The following is a 13,447-nucleotide window of genomic DNA, read 5'->3' on the forward strand; positions in this document are numbered from 1 at the left end:
TTTGACTAATTGTCATTGTTTCCTGGTTAATTTGTAATCTTCTTCATGGAAAGAAGAGATCCTTGAAGGTATGTCTTTCTCGACTTACTCCATATTCAGAACAGATATTCTGTTGTGCCTGTCTCATTTTTAAGGACACAAGAAGATTATATGTATATATATATATATATATATATATATATATATATACATATAATGGAATACTACTTGGCAGTGAAAAAGAATGAAATCTTGCCAATTGCAACAATGTGGATGGAACTAGAGTGTCTTATGTTAAGCGAAATGAGTCAGTCAGAAAAAGACAGATATCATATGATTTCACTCGTGTGGAATTTGAAAAACACAACAGATAAGCATAGGGGAAGGGAAAAAAAGTGAGATAATTTTTTTTGTTATTTTTTATTGTTCATTTGTTATTAATCATAAGTTCTGTTTATAAGTGATGCCCTTATTTCAGAAAATAAATGTCTGTAAGATTCAAAAAATAAAGAAAGACATAAGCAAGTTACAACAGTGAAGATTTTCGGTATCTTATAGAACTTCCTTCACCACGTATGTAATAATTCTGCTCAAACTAAAGTCCACTTTATTTTTATCTCTCTTCAGGAAAGAAGGAAAACAGCTACACTCTTTTCTTTAAATTTATCCTGAAATTTTTTTCATTTGATCATTTAAAAAGTGTAACCATAAGTATTTGTTGTGAGCTTTTCATGTGACTGGCTCAAAATGTAATTGTGTTTTTTCTTCTGAGTGTTAATCTTCTGACCATGAATATCTTTAATATATACGTATTTTTTTCAGTGCATAAGGCCCCAAAGAATATTTAAAGCTACTCTAAACTTGCAACTTAAAATGTTAAGAATGGTAAGGTCATTTACTATCTCTTCATTCCTCCAAATATGTTAATACATTAATACATATAAAAATTATATCTTCATTAAAATAGCATATTACTAGCTCTACCAAATGTTTAAGGTTTAAGCCTGTGAATTTATCAGTGATTGAAACCAGACAATTTTTCATCTTTGTTACCTCCTAAATGTCCCTAAAATGTAGATGGAGATGATGTGTGTGGGTCATTGTCACTGTCTACTATCACAATCCATGCATGTGTAGGGAATGCTCTGTGTGTGTGTGTGTGTGTGTGTGTGTGTGTGTGTGTGTTTTCTTTTTGTTCTCATTCAGCATGTATGCAATGGGGCTGGGGCAAAGAAAAATTAAAGGACATTTGTGACTTCTGGGGAAGATGGCAGAGTAGGAGTTCCTAGGCTGAACTGGTCCTATGGATACACCCAGATAACAACCACATCAGTGTAAAAACCCCAGAAAATTAACTGAAGACTGGCAGAACAGACTCTCCACAGTAGAGAAGAGGTCACATCAAAGAATGTAAGAAGGGCAGAGACACAGCCAGAAGCCAAACTGACCCACAGGACTATCTGGAGGAGGGAGGGACACTGCTGGCACAGAGAGGGTAGAGGAGGAGACCCTACACCAGCCACTCCAGGCATCCCCATAACATTTGGATTTGAAAACCAGAGGAGCCTATCTTGGAGAGTTCTTACAGTCAGTGGGGCTTAATGCTTGGAACCTCAAAAATCAGAGGGCTTTACTAGGGGAGAGCCAGAGGGTGAATGGAAACTGAGTCCCCACCCTTAAAGAGATAGTATAACAAACATCCCCACTGATATACAACACAGCATAGAAGCAACAGTTTGCAAAATACCTGGGAAATATGTGAAGATTTATTTAGTAATCTCAGAGCATATGCTGGAGGGACAGGTATCCTTGGAAGACTTCTTCAAGAAAAAAAGAGCTGATGCATGCCATTTCCCTCCCCTGTCCCCTAGCCTCAACACATGGACACCTGGTGAAACCAAGGCAGCACCAACATTCTCCACCTACCTTGCTAAGAGCACATCCACTCCCACATTCTCCTGTAGACCCGCCCCCTCCAGCACACCTTTGACAGGAGTCCTTCCAAATCAGTGCCAAAGCCTGGCAGTGGCAAGCAGCCCCAATGGGCCAACTCCACTCCAAAATGACTCCTGCCTTGGGAGAGAGGAATATAACCACACATACCAGTCCAACTGCAGCCCTAGCAGTGGGCTGGGAGCAGACATCTGATCTGACTACAAGCCCTGCCCATCAAAAATAGCTTCTCAGGGGACAAACACGGAGAGAGCCCTGCAGTTTGATGGTACCACACCTCTGGCCAACACCTGTTCTGACTCAACTCAAGCCCAAGGTAACCCCAGACTGGCCCACTAACAACACAGTGACAAAACTCTGCTCACAACAGGCAAAGAGAGCCATTGCAGATGACAGGACTGAAGGCAAATATGGCTCAGCCACAACAGGGTACAGGCAACCAACATAGGAGACACCTGAAGTATCAGGTGCCAGTGAACAGGGACATTGTACTGCAGGGCACTATAGGACCTCTTCTTCAAAAGGCCACTATTTTCAAGCACAGGAGATGTAGCTGACTTTCCTAACACAGAGAAACAGGCACAGGGAGTGAGATAAAGTGAGAAGACAGAGGAATAAGTCCCAAATAAAAGAACAGGACAAAATCAGACTAAGAGACCTAAATTAAATGAAGATAAACAATATGCCTAATAGATATTTTAAAGTAATAATAATCTAAAGATACTCACTGGACCTAAGAAAAGAGTGGAGGACCTCAGTGAAACCCTCAACAAATAGACAGAAAACATAAAAAAGAACCAATCAGAGATGAAGAAGTCAATAGCTGAAATTAAAAATCCACTAGAGGGAATAAACTAAGGGAACTCAGTGACACCATTAAGCACAATAATATTTGTATTATAGGGATCCCAGAAGGACAAGAGAGAGAAAAGGGGGCAGAAAATTTATTTGAATAATAGCTGAAAACTTCCCAAATCTTGGAAAGAAAATGGATATCAAGATCCAGAAGGCACAGAGAGCACCCCAAAAATAAGGTTCAAACCAAGACACATAGTAACTAAATAGCAAATAGTGATAAAGAGAGAATTTTAAAAGCAGCAAGAGTAAAGAAAATGGTTACATACAAGGGAAACCCCAGAAGGCTATGAGCTGACTTTTCAGCGAAACTTTGCAGGCCAGAAGGGAATGGCATGATATATTCACAGTGCTGAAAGAAAAAACTTCCAGCAAAGAATACACTATTCAACAAGGCTATTATTCAGAATATAAGGAAAGATAATGAATTTCCCAGACAAACAAAAGTTAAAGGAATTAATGACATTAAACCAGCCCTACAAGGAATGTTAAAAGGGATTCTCTGAGTGAAAAGAGAAAGACCATAAACAAGAGTAAGAAAAGTAGAAAGCACAAAAGCAGTAAAAATAAGTAAATCTATAGAAATCAGTCAAGGGATCCGCAAAATAAAAGGATGTAAAGTGTGATACCATATACTTAAAATGTGGGGTAGGGGGAGAAGATTGAAAATTAGTGCTTTTAGAATGGGCTCAAATTTAGGAGACAATCAACTTAATATAGACTTATATGCAGATTTAATATAGACTTAATATAAAATATATGCATACTTTGTTATGTATAAGCCACAGATGAAAAGCCAGTAATAGATATGCAAAAATAAAGAGAAAAGAATCCAAGTATATTACTAACAAAAGCTAGGAGACCATGAGTTAAGAGAGCAAAATAAGGAACAGAAAAGAACTACAAAACAACCATAAAACAAACAACAAAATGACAATAAATACATACCTATTAATAATTACTTTGAATGTAAATGTATTAAATGCTCCAATTAAAAGACATAGGATATAGAATGGATAAAAAAGCAAGACTCACGCACATGCTGTCTGTAAGAGACCCATTTCAGACCTAAAGACACATGCAGATTGAAAGTAAAGTGATGGAAAAGCATTTACCATGCAGATGGAAGTGAAAAGAAAGCCAGAGTAGCAATATTTATACAGGACAAAATAAACTTGAAAACAAAGACTATAACAAGAGACAAAGAAGAACATTACATAATGATAAAGGTAACAATCCAAAAAGAAGATAAAGTAATTGTAAATGTTTATGCACCAACATGGGAGTATCCAAATATATAAAGAATCTAATATAAGCATAAAAAAAGTAATCAGTAGGAATACAGTAATAGTAGGGAGCTTTAACATCCAACTTACATCAATGGATAGATGATCCAAACAGAAAATTAACAAGGGATGGCTTTGAATGACATATTAGACAAGATGGAGATAACAGATGTATTCAGAACACCCATCCTAAAACAGTAGAATACACGTTCCTTTCAAGTGCACATGGAAAATTCCCCATATTACATCACACATTAAGCTACAAAACAAGTCTCAACAAGTCCAAAATGATCGAAGTCATATACCATTCATCTTTTCTGACCACGGTGTTATGAAACTAGAAATCAACCACACGAAAAAAATCTAGAAAGAACATAAATACATAGAAGTTAAGTAACATGCTACTAAATAATGAATGAGTCAACCAAGGAATCAAAGACGGAATAATAAATGCATAGAGACAAATGAAAATGAAAACACAATAGTCCCCAAATTTTTTTGATGCAGAAAGGCTGTTCTAAGAGGGAGATTTATAGCAGTACAGGCCTACCTCTAGAAGCAAGAAAAATCTCAAACAACTTAACCTTACACCTAAAAGAAATGGAAAAAGAACAAACAAAAGTGGAAGGAAGAAAATAATAAAGGTGAGAGCAGAAATAAATAAAATAAGAATTAAAAAAATAGAACAGATGAAACCAGGAGCTAATTTTTTGAAAAGAGAAACAAAATTGATAAATCTTTAATGAGACTCATAAAAAGAGAGAGAGAATGGACTCAAATAAACAAAGCCAGAGATGAAAGAGGAGAGATAACAACGGACACCACAGAAAGACAAAGAATTATAAGAAAATATGAAAAATTAGATGTCAAAAAATTGGACAACCTAGAAGAAGTGGTAAATTCCTAGAAACATATAACATCCCAAAACTGAATCAGGAAGAAATAGAAAATTTGAACATACCAATTACCAATAATGAAATTGAATCAAAAATTAAAAAAAAAAAAAAAAACTCCCAACAAACAAAAGACCAGGACCAGACAGCTTCATAGGCAACTTCTACCAAACATTTAAAGAAGAGTTAATACCTGTTCTTCTCAAAAAATTCCAAAAAATATAAGAGGAAGGAATGTTTTCAAATTCATTCTATGAGGCCAGCATTACCCTCATACCAAAACCAGATAAAGACTCCACTAAAAAAAGAGAACTATAGGCCTATATTCTTGATGAACATAGATGCAAAAATCCTCAACAAAATACTTGCAAACTGAATCCAACAGTACATTAAAAAATCCTTCATCACCATCAAATGGGATATATTCTTTGGTTGCAGGGTGGCTTAATATTCACAAATCAATCAACGTGATACATCATATCAACAAGGGAAAAGATAAAAGCCATATAATCATTTCCATAGATGCAGAAAAAAGCATTTGACAAAGTATATCTGTTCATGATAAAAACCATCAACAAAGTAGGTATAAAAGTAACATTCCTCAACATAATTAGGGCTATATATGAAAAATCCAAGTCAATGGTGAAAAACTGAGAGCTTTTCCCCTAAGATCAGGGGCAAGACAAGGATGTCCACTCTTATCACTTTCATTCAACATAGTACTGGAAGTCCTTAGCTACAGCATCAGATAAGAAAAAGAAATAAAAGGCATCCAAATAGGTAAGGAAGAAGTAAACCTTTCACTAAGTGCAGATGACTTTATACTATATATAAAAAACTCTGAAGACTTCACCAAAAAACTACTAGAACTGATAAATGAATTTGGTCAGGTTGCATGATACAAAATTAATATACAGAAATCCATTGAATTTCTATACACTAATAATGAAGTAGAAGAAAGAGAAAGTTAGAAAACATTCCCACTTACAATTTCACCAAAAATCATAAAATACCCAGAAATAAACTTAACCAAGGAGGTAAAACACCTATACCCTGAAAAGTATAAACATTGATGAAAGAAACTGAAGACGACATTAACAAATGGAAAGATATTCCATGCTCATGGATTAGAAGAACAAAGATTGTTAAAATGTCCATACTACCCCCAAGAAATCTACACATTTAATGCAGTACCTATCAAAATACCAACAGCATTTTCCACATAACTAGAACAAACAATCTTAAAATTTTTATGGAACCACAAAAGACCCCAAATAGCCAAAACAATCTTGAAAAAGAAGAATAAAACTGGATGTATCACAATCCAAGATTTCAAGATATAATTCAAAGCTATAGTAATGAAACCAGTATGGCACTGACACAAAAATAGACACATAGATCAATGGAACAGAATGGGAAGCTCAAAACTAAATCCACAATTATATGGCCAATGTACCTTTGACAAAGGAGTCAAGAATACACAAAGGGGAAAAAACAGTCTCTTCAACAAATGGTGTCGGGAAAACTGCTCAGCTATCTTCAAAAGCAGTAACCTGGACCACTTTCTTACACCATACACAAAAATAAACTCAAAATGGATTACAGAGCTAAATGTGAGACCTGAAACCATTAAACTCCTAGAAGAGAGCACAGACAGTAATTTCTCTGACATTGGCCTTAGCAACATTTTTCTAGATAGATCTTCTGAGGTAAAGGAAACAAAAGCAAAAATAAACTATTGAGACTACATCAAAATGAAAAGCTTCTGCACAGCAAAGGAAACAATCAATAAAACTAAAAGACAACCTACTGAATGGGAGAAAATATTTGCAATATTTGACATATTTGATAAAGGGTTAGTATCCAAAATATAAGAATATATACCTCAACACCAAAAAATAAATAAATAATCCAATTAAAAATGGGCAGAAGTCATGAATAGACATTTCTCCAAAGAAGAAATGCAGATGGCTAACAGACACATGAAAAGATGCTCAATACCACTCATCATCAGGAAAATGCAAAGCACAACCACAATGAGATATCACTTCACACCTGTCAGAATGGCTAAAATCAAAAACACAGAAACAACAAGTGTTGACAAGGATGTGGAGAAAAAAGTACCATCATGCACTGTCGGTGGGAATGCAAACTGGTGCAGCCATTGTGGAAGACTGTACGAAGGTTTTTCAAAAAATTAAAAATTGAATTACCATATGAATGAATAATTCTACTACTGGGATTATCCAAGAATATGAAAACACTAATTCAAAAAGGTATATGTGCCCTTATGTTTATTGAAGCATCATTTACAATAGCCAAATTATGGAAGCAGCCCAAATGTCCATCAACTGATGAATGAATAAAGAAGAGGTGGTATCTATATACTATGGAATACTACTCAGCCATAAAAAAGAATGAAATCTTGCCGTTTGCAAAGACATGGATTGAGCTAGGCAGTATTATGCTAAGTGAAATAAGTCAGTCAGAGAAAGACAAACACCATATGATGTCACTCATATGTGGAATTTAAGCAACAAAACAAAGAAAAAAGGAGACAAAAAACATACTCTTAACTACAGACAACAAACAGATGGTTACCAGAGGGGAGGTGGGGGGGGGGGGGGAATGGGTGAAATAGGTGAAGGGCATTAAGAGTGCACTTAACATGATGAGATCATTCACTGATATTCTAACAAATAGTCTTTTCTTTTAAAAAATTTAAAAATTTAATTCTAGTATAATTAACATACAGTGTTACATTAGTCTCAGGTATACAATACAGTGATTCAACAATTCTATGTATAAGAGTACACTTAACATGGAATGGAGCCCAACCTCCTCACTCACCTCTATGTAATTGTACATGGACAGGTCTGAGATTGCATGGTCGTCTGGAATTCTCAATCTTGAATATTCAGGAAGACACACACCTAGGAGCCAAGTTGAATAATACATCCAACCAATTTGAAATACATTCAACCAAGTTGAATAATACATCTATTCCACTATAGTCTGTAAGAATGTGCTGGCCTCTACACCGATCAAATTAAATGGTGTATACTCTACCACTGTTCTCTCCTAATCTTTTAGAACATTGGATGATCAGGCTGAATGACCAATAATCTATGAATACTGAATAGTAACACATTCATGGTAATAAGCATTACCTATTGTGATTAAATAAAACTTATGACAAGTTAAAATAATATATTTGTTGGTTACCAAATCATTATTTTTTTTTATTTTAAGAATGGACAGCAGTTCATAGAAATGACTGTCAGTGACCACCCCAGATCTGCTTAGAATCTGCTACTCTCCTTTTTGTCCTTTCTTGCTACCCCATGCACATTTGTTTCATTGTGCCTAAGCGACCTTATCAGCTAACCATCAGCTCCATCATTTTTCTGTGATCTCCCGGAGGAGGCCTCCTATTTTCCTCATGTCTGAAATCTTAACGTGGTAAAAGGTAAATACTGAATAAATATTTGATAAATTAATGACTAATATAACTCCCACATGGCCAATCAACGCTAGCTATTAAGGATGCCATTTCAAAAGTCAGAGAACTTGGTTGCCAGTCCCAGCTTTACCACTTGTAGCTATATGACTTAGGGCAAGTCACTTCACCATCTCTAAGCTTAAATTTGTAAGAAAGGAACAAGAATAGTACCCCTGCCCCATGTTTTCCATGGAGACCATATGAGAAAATGGATTAAAAGACATAGCAAAATACCCAACACATATGAAATGTCCAGTAATGCTAGTTATGAGTATCATTGTCATAATCAGTACTGTTTGATCGTTGTTCTGCAGTAACCAAAACCAGTGTTGACAGTATGTTCTGATATAGGAACCCTCCATCCCCTCTATCAGCCCTATCATATGCAGACCCATCACACCAGGGCTGATAAGGGAGGAAAGAAAATAAATGCCTCTGGATCCAGAACATCTGAGCAAGATGACTGAACGAGGAAGGCAGAAAACTGGAAGAACTTTACCCTGGACCCTCTAGTGTCTTCAAATCCAGACACAGTGTCCAAGGACTTCCTATAACACCATAGCAAATATTTACTGTGAACTCATTTTGTGCCAGGATTTTATTTTTAAAGCTTTACACAAATCATTTTATTTCATCTTCACATCTCTCTGAAGTTGGTATTATTGTCCCCACTTTACAGATGGAAAAAAAAAAGAAAACCCGAGACTTTAAAAAGCTGGAATGACTTTCCAAAGGTCTCACAGCTAATAAGTTGGAAAGTCAGGACTGGAATCTGGATGTAGGTTTAAAGTCAGCTCTCTGGATCTATCCCTTACCTGAAACAAGTTTAAATTCGGAGATAGCCTTTGAGACCATGTGATTCTGAGATGCAGTAAAAGTTATCCAGGTCTCAGGCTATTGTTTGCAACTTCTTTTACAGATGAAATAGTGTACATTTAATTTAATTTCAACATTACATATAAAAATTTTAGGCATCAGTCTCTGTCACATCAATATATTTGGTGGAATCAGCTTTAACCAAAGGCAAATAGAAGTAGAAGCTGCCATTTTGCTAAGGCAACATGCAAGGAAGTGCTGGAACTCCTAAAAGTGTTTCTGGGGCATGCTGTAAGAGGTGCAGGTTCGGGTCTCCTCATGGAAAGGGAGAACAAGGAGCATATCTTGGCCAAACGTTGGTCTTGGGAGCTTCTATGTTGTTTGTGGGGATCACTGCACAGGCCTCCATGTACAGACCTTAAAAGAAACTGTTTCCCTGTTTCTCTGGGTGTTCCTTGTCTGGACATGGGCAACAGTGGCACAGGCTGGTAATAGAAAAATTATAATCCTGAACAGGAAATATGTATCAAGGGTTTGTGATCATCCAGGGTCAAAAATAGGTCCACAATTAATCAACAGGGCTAGTCCATGTCCGTTTGAAAAATTTTACTTACTAAGGTCATTATTGAATTTGTCCATTAACTCATCAAATACCAGGCAGTCTTCAAAGCCCTGAAATAAGAAAAAATGGAAAAAAATAATCTGGAAATAATGAAAGCTTCTGAGCAATTAGAACAGACTTTCCGTCAGTGAGTATAATTCATAAGATGTTTACCTTCAACCAGCACACAACAGCTGCTTAGTCACACTTGGCATTAAATTACAATTATAAAAGACCATCAACTTCATGCTTGATGGATTGTCTTTGCCTGGTGTGTATTGATTACAATGATTTGGAATTTGACCAAAATTTTAAATTACTCATGTAATTTTGAAGGATTCCATTGCTTCTTTAAGAAGCAAGAATAATTATATTGCTCTACCATGAATATTCGAGTCACATTTAAACTAATCAGGTCTTTAAGATTCACATTTAGAGCAATTAATGACAGGATAGAACCCACATATTAATTTAGTTCCCTTAAGCCAAGATTAAAGTAAACTTCCAATGTCAAGAAGTCCAGAAAATGAACCCTAATAAGGTTGTACGCTAAACGAAGTGGAGAGAAGAAAATCAAAAGATAGATTTCCTGCTTTCTAGGAATTCAAATGATAGTTTTACTGACAATATAAAAATATGTAAATATTAAAAAAAATTTCACATCAATTATAGAAATTACATCTGAAGCAAATAAAGATACTTCTCAGCTGTATAGACTACTAATGCTGCAGGAATTTAGGGATGTAATATTTCATATAGGCTGAAATAATAACACTTTTAAATTTTTTACTTAATTCATTTATTCCACAAGAATCTCTATGATATAGGCACTATTGAAAACCAAATTTTACAGACAAGAAAGCAGTTAAGTTAGTTGTGCAAGAATATAGTGCAATAAATCCTGGAGACAGGATTTGAATTGGGCCTCATACTGCCGGAGCCTGGGCCCTTATCCAGCTTACTAAAATTGGTATGTTCTTATGTTTTTATAAAACAAAATGTTTGCCACTACTTTGTGGAAAACTATAATTGATTAGATTTATAGCCTACTTATACTTGAAATATATCTCAATCACCGAAACAATAGAAGGCTGTGATTATAAAGCTATAGTTATCAAACACACATACACAAAATAATTGTCTGTCTAGATAATCATTTTAGGATTCCTTGAAATTAATGTTTAATACTTGAGCACTATTTCTTTCCTGAAATATTTTTAGAAACTTCCATGAAAGCAATAGTATTCAACATCAAATCTGTTTCATAGTTTTATTTGTTTAAATTTTTTAAAATGTTTATTTATGTATTTGAGAGAGAGAGAGAGAGAGAGGAGAAAGAAAGCGCATGCAAAAGTGGGGAGAGGCAGAGAAGAAGAGAAAAAGACAGAGAGGGAGAGAGAGAGACAGAGAGAGAGAGAGAGAGAGAGGGAATCTCAAGTAGGCTCCTTGATGTCAGCATAGAGCCTGATGCAGGGCTCAAACTCACAAAATGTGAGATCATGACCTGAGCTGAAATCAAGAGTTGGATGCTTAATTGGCTGAGCCACTCAGGAATCTCTCGTAGTTTTATTCAACTCTGTCAAATGCTTTTTCCTTTCATTTGGAAAGAAAAGGTAGAGAAAACAAAAGACAGTTTGGGCTCTTTTCTTTTTTTGAGCCTGACATTTATATACTTAGGCATAATCTCTAGAAAAAAAAATTAATTAAGTCTTGAATTGCTGACAGGCGAGTTCTCAAATTTCAAGCTATCAATACATTTTCTAACTGCATAGAAACCATGTTAAGCTTTATGCTCTTTCCTGCATGAAATTACTGGATCAAGCAATCCAAGGCTTGACTATAGTTAGTGATCAATCTAAACCGTTGGCAGGATTGTGGAATTGATTGTTTTGTCAGAGATTAGGTGAGGATAGTTACAGACATGGTTCTTAGCTAAGATTTTTCAGTTGAGACTGACCCAGGAAAATGTCAGAGACTTACTTTGGGAGAAAGGACTTACTGCATTCATTCCTTGTCCAAAAAAGGGCACTATGGCATGAGCCGCGTCCCCCATCAGCACACAGTGTGATTTAATGTGAAAAGAAGAACACTTCACAGATATCATGGGTTGGGCTGGCAACAGAAAGAAATCTTGTACCAGGGCTTGCCTTAAGAGGAAAACAATCAGAACATAACCGTTATGTTAGATTGGGTATTAAACCCTGTGTAATTCTTTCAGATGTACTGACGTCATTACCGTTGCATTTTATTGAGAAACACACAAAAAAAAAATGCCAGGAAGAACACGAGAAATGGAGAAACCGACGTTTCTCCTAGTTCCTGAAATCTCATTGTTCCATTTACCTGTTTTGTTTGCAACGATCTTAATCACATACAAAAAGAATAGGTTTGACTGCATTTTAATAATTTGAAATATGTGTGTGTTATGTGCCATGAGATTTTATTATCATGTGTCTAGGTCATGCAATTTTTCAACTATTCTGGTGTGTTTTAGTTTTTTCTGGAAAAATTAAGATGTTGTGCATCTGACTAAACCACATGAACCCAAACCAAGACTAAAATGAAGTGCTAACTTATGTGTGTTTGGAAGTGGACAATTGATATCCAGCTAGGTTTTGTGGCAGCTGTAAGTAGAAAAACAGCTCCTACCCTCAAGAATTTTAAGTCTGTTTGGAGAGGAAGAAATAACCAGGAAACATAAGGACTAAAATTGCAGCATGTGGAGATTTCTCTTCAACATCAGAGGAGGGATCAGTGAACACCAAATCTGTAGCTAAGGATGAAAACTGACAGTTTTAAACAGACTCGCTCTGGGCTGGTAGTGGGTCATCCCTTTTACATAGTGCATGTCATTGTCATGACTGCCCCGAAAGGTAGATATCCTGATGCCCGTTTTAAAGATAAGAAATCTGAGGCTTGGGAGTAAGGGGCAGAAGCAGCATTAAATCTTGCTTTCTGCACCATTGTGCTGCCTCCACGAAAACATCGCTGGAGGCAGAGAATGGACTGGATTCAAGGGAGGGACGGTGGGAGCAGAATGAGACCAAATGACATGCCGGTGGGGTGGGTGGCGCTGACAGGGGCCAGAGGGGCCATGGGTCATAAACCAGACAGCTAACAAGCTGGCTACCAGTCGGGCAGCTCTGTATGAGCCAGGTCCTGTGCCAAATGATTTATAGGCATGAACTCCTCCAGTCCTCATCAACCGTTTGGGGCAGGTACTGCTATTTATTACCATGTTACTGTGAGGGCCCCAAGACATGGGGAACCAGAGACTTGCATCTGCTGGGCCTTGGACCTGTGTGTCCACCAGCAGAGGGAGGCACAGCCCAGCTCTGCAGCACAACTGGGAGGGACCTGAGAGCCTGCCCAGGAGGCAGAAAGGCCTGGGGACATGGGTTACTTGTTTTTCTCAGGGAAAGTTGACCATGGCATGGGGTTTTCAGAATCCCTGCTCACAGCACAACGCCCACTTAGACTTTTGACCGAAGGCAGGCTTCCTGTCCAGGTCACATCAGGATCAGTCACATTTAATCCAAACTGAAGTAAGGTGCATGACCTT

General features: G+C 36.7%; 1 protein-coding gene across 1 annotated transcript in view; it reads right to left on the reverse strand.

Moving 5' to 3' along the window:
• KMO (kynurenine 3-monooxygenase) overlaps nt 1-13,447 on the reverse strand; it is a 37,438-nt gene that overhangs the window by 2,860 nt on the left and 21,131 nt on the right. Inside the window, 3 exon segments of the mRNA XM_042926267.1 lie at nt 7,817-7,899; nt 9,899-9,956; nt 11,885-12,032. Coding sequence (XP_042782201.1) covers nt 7,817-7,899; nt 9,899-9,956; nt 11,885-12,032 — 289 coding nt within the window.

Source organism: Panthera leo, chromosome F3 (assembly GCF_018350215.1).
Source record: "Panthera leo isolate Ple1 chromosome F3, P.leo_Ple1_pat1.1, whole genome shotgun sequence".
In the NCBI taxonomy this organism is placed as follows: Eukaryota; Metazoa; Chordata; class Mammalia; order Carnivora; family Felidae; genus Panthera; species Panthera leo.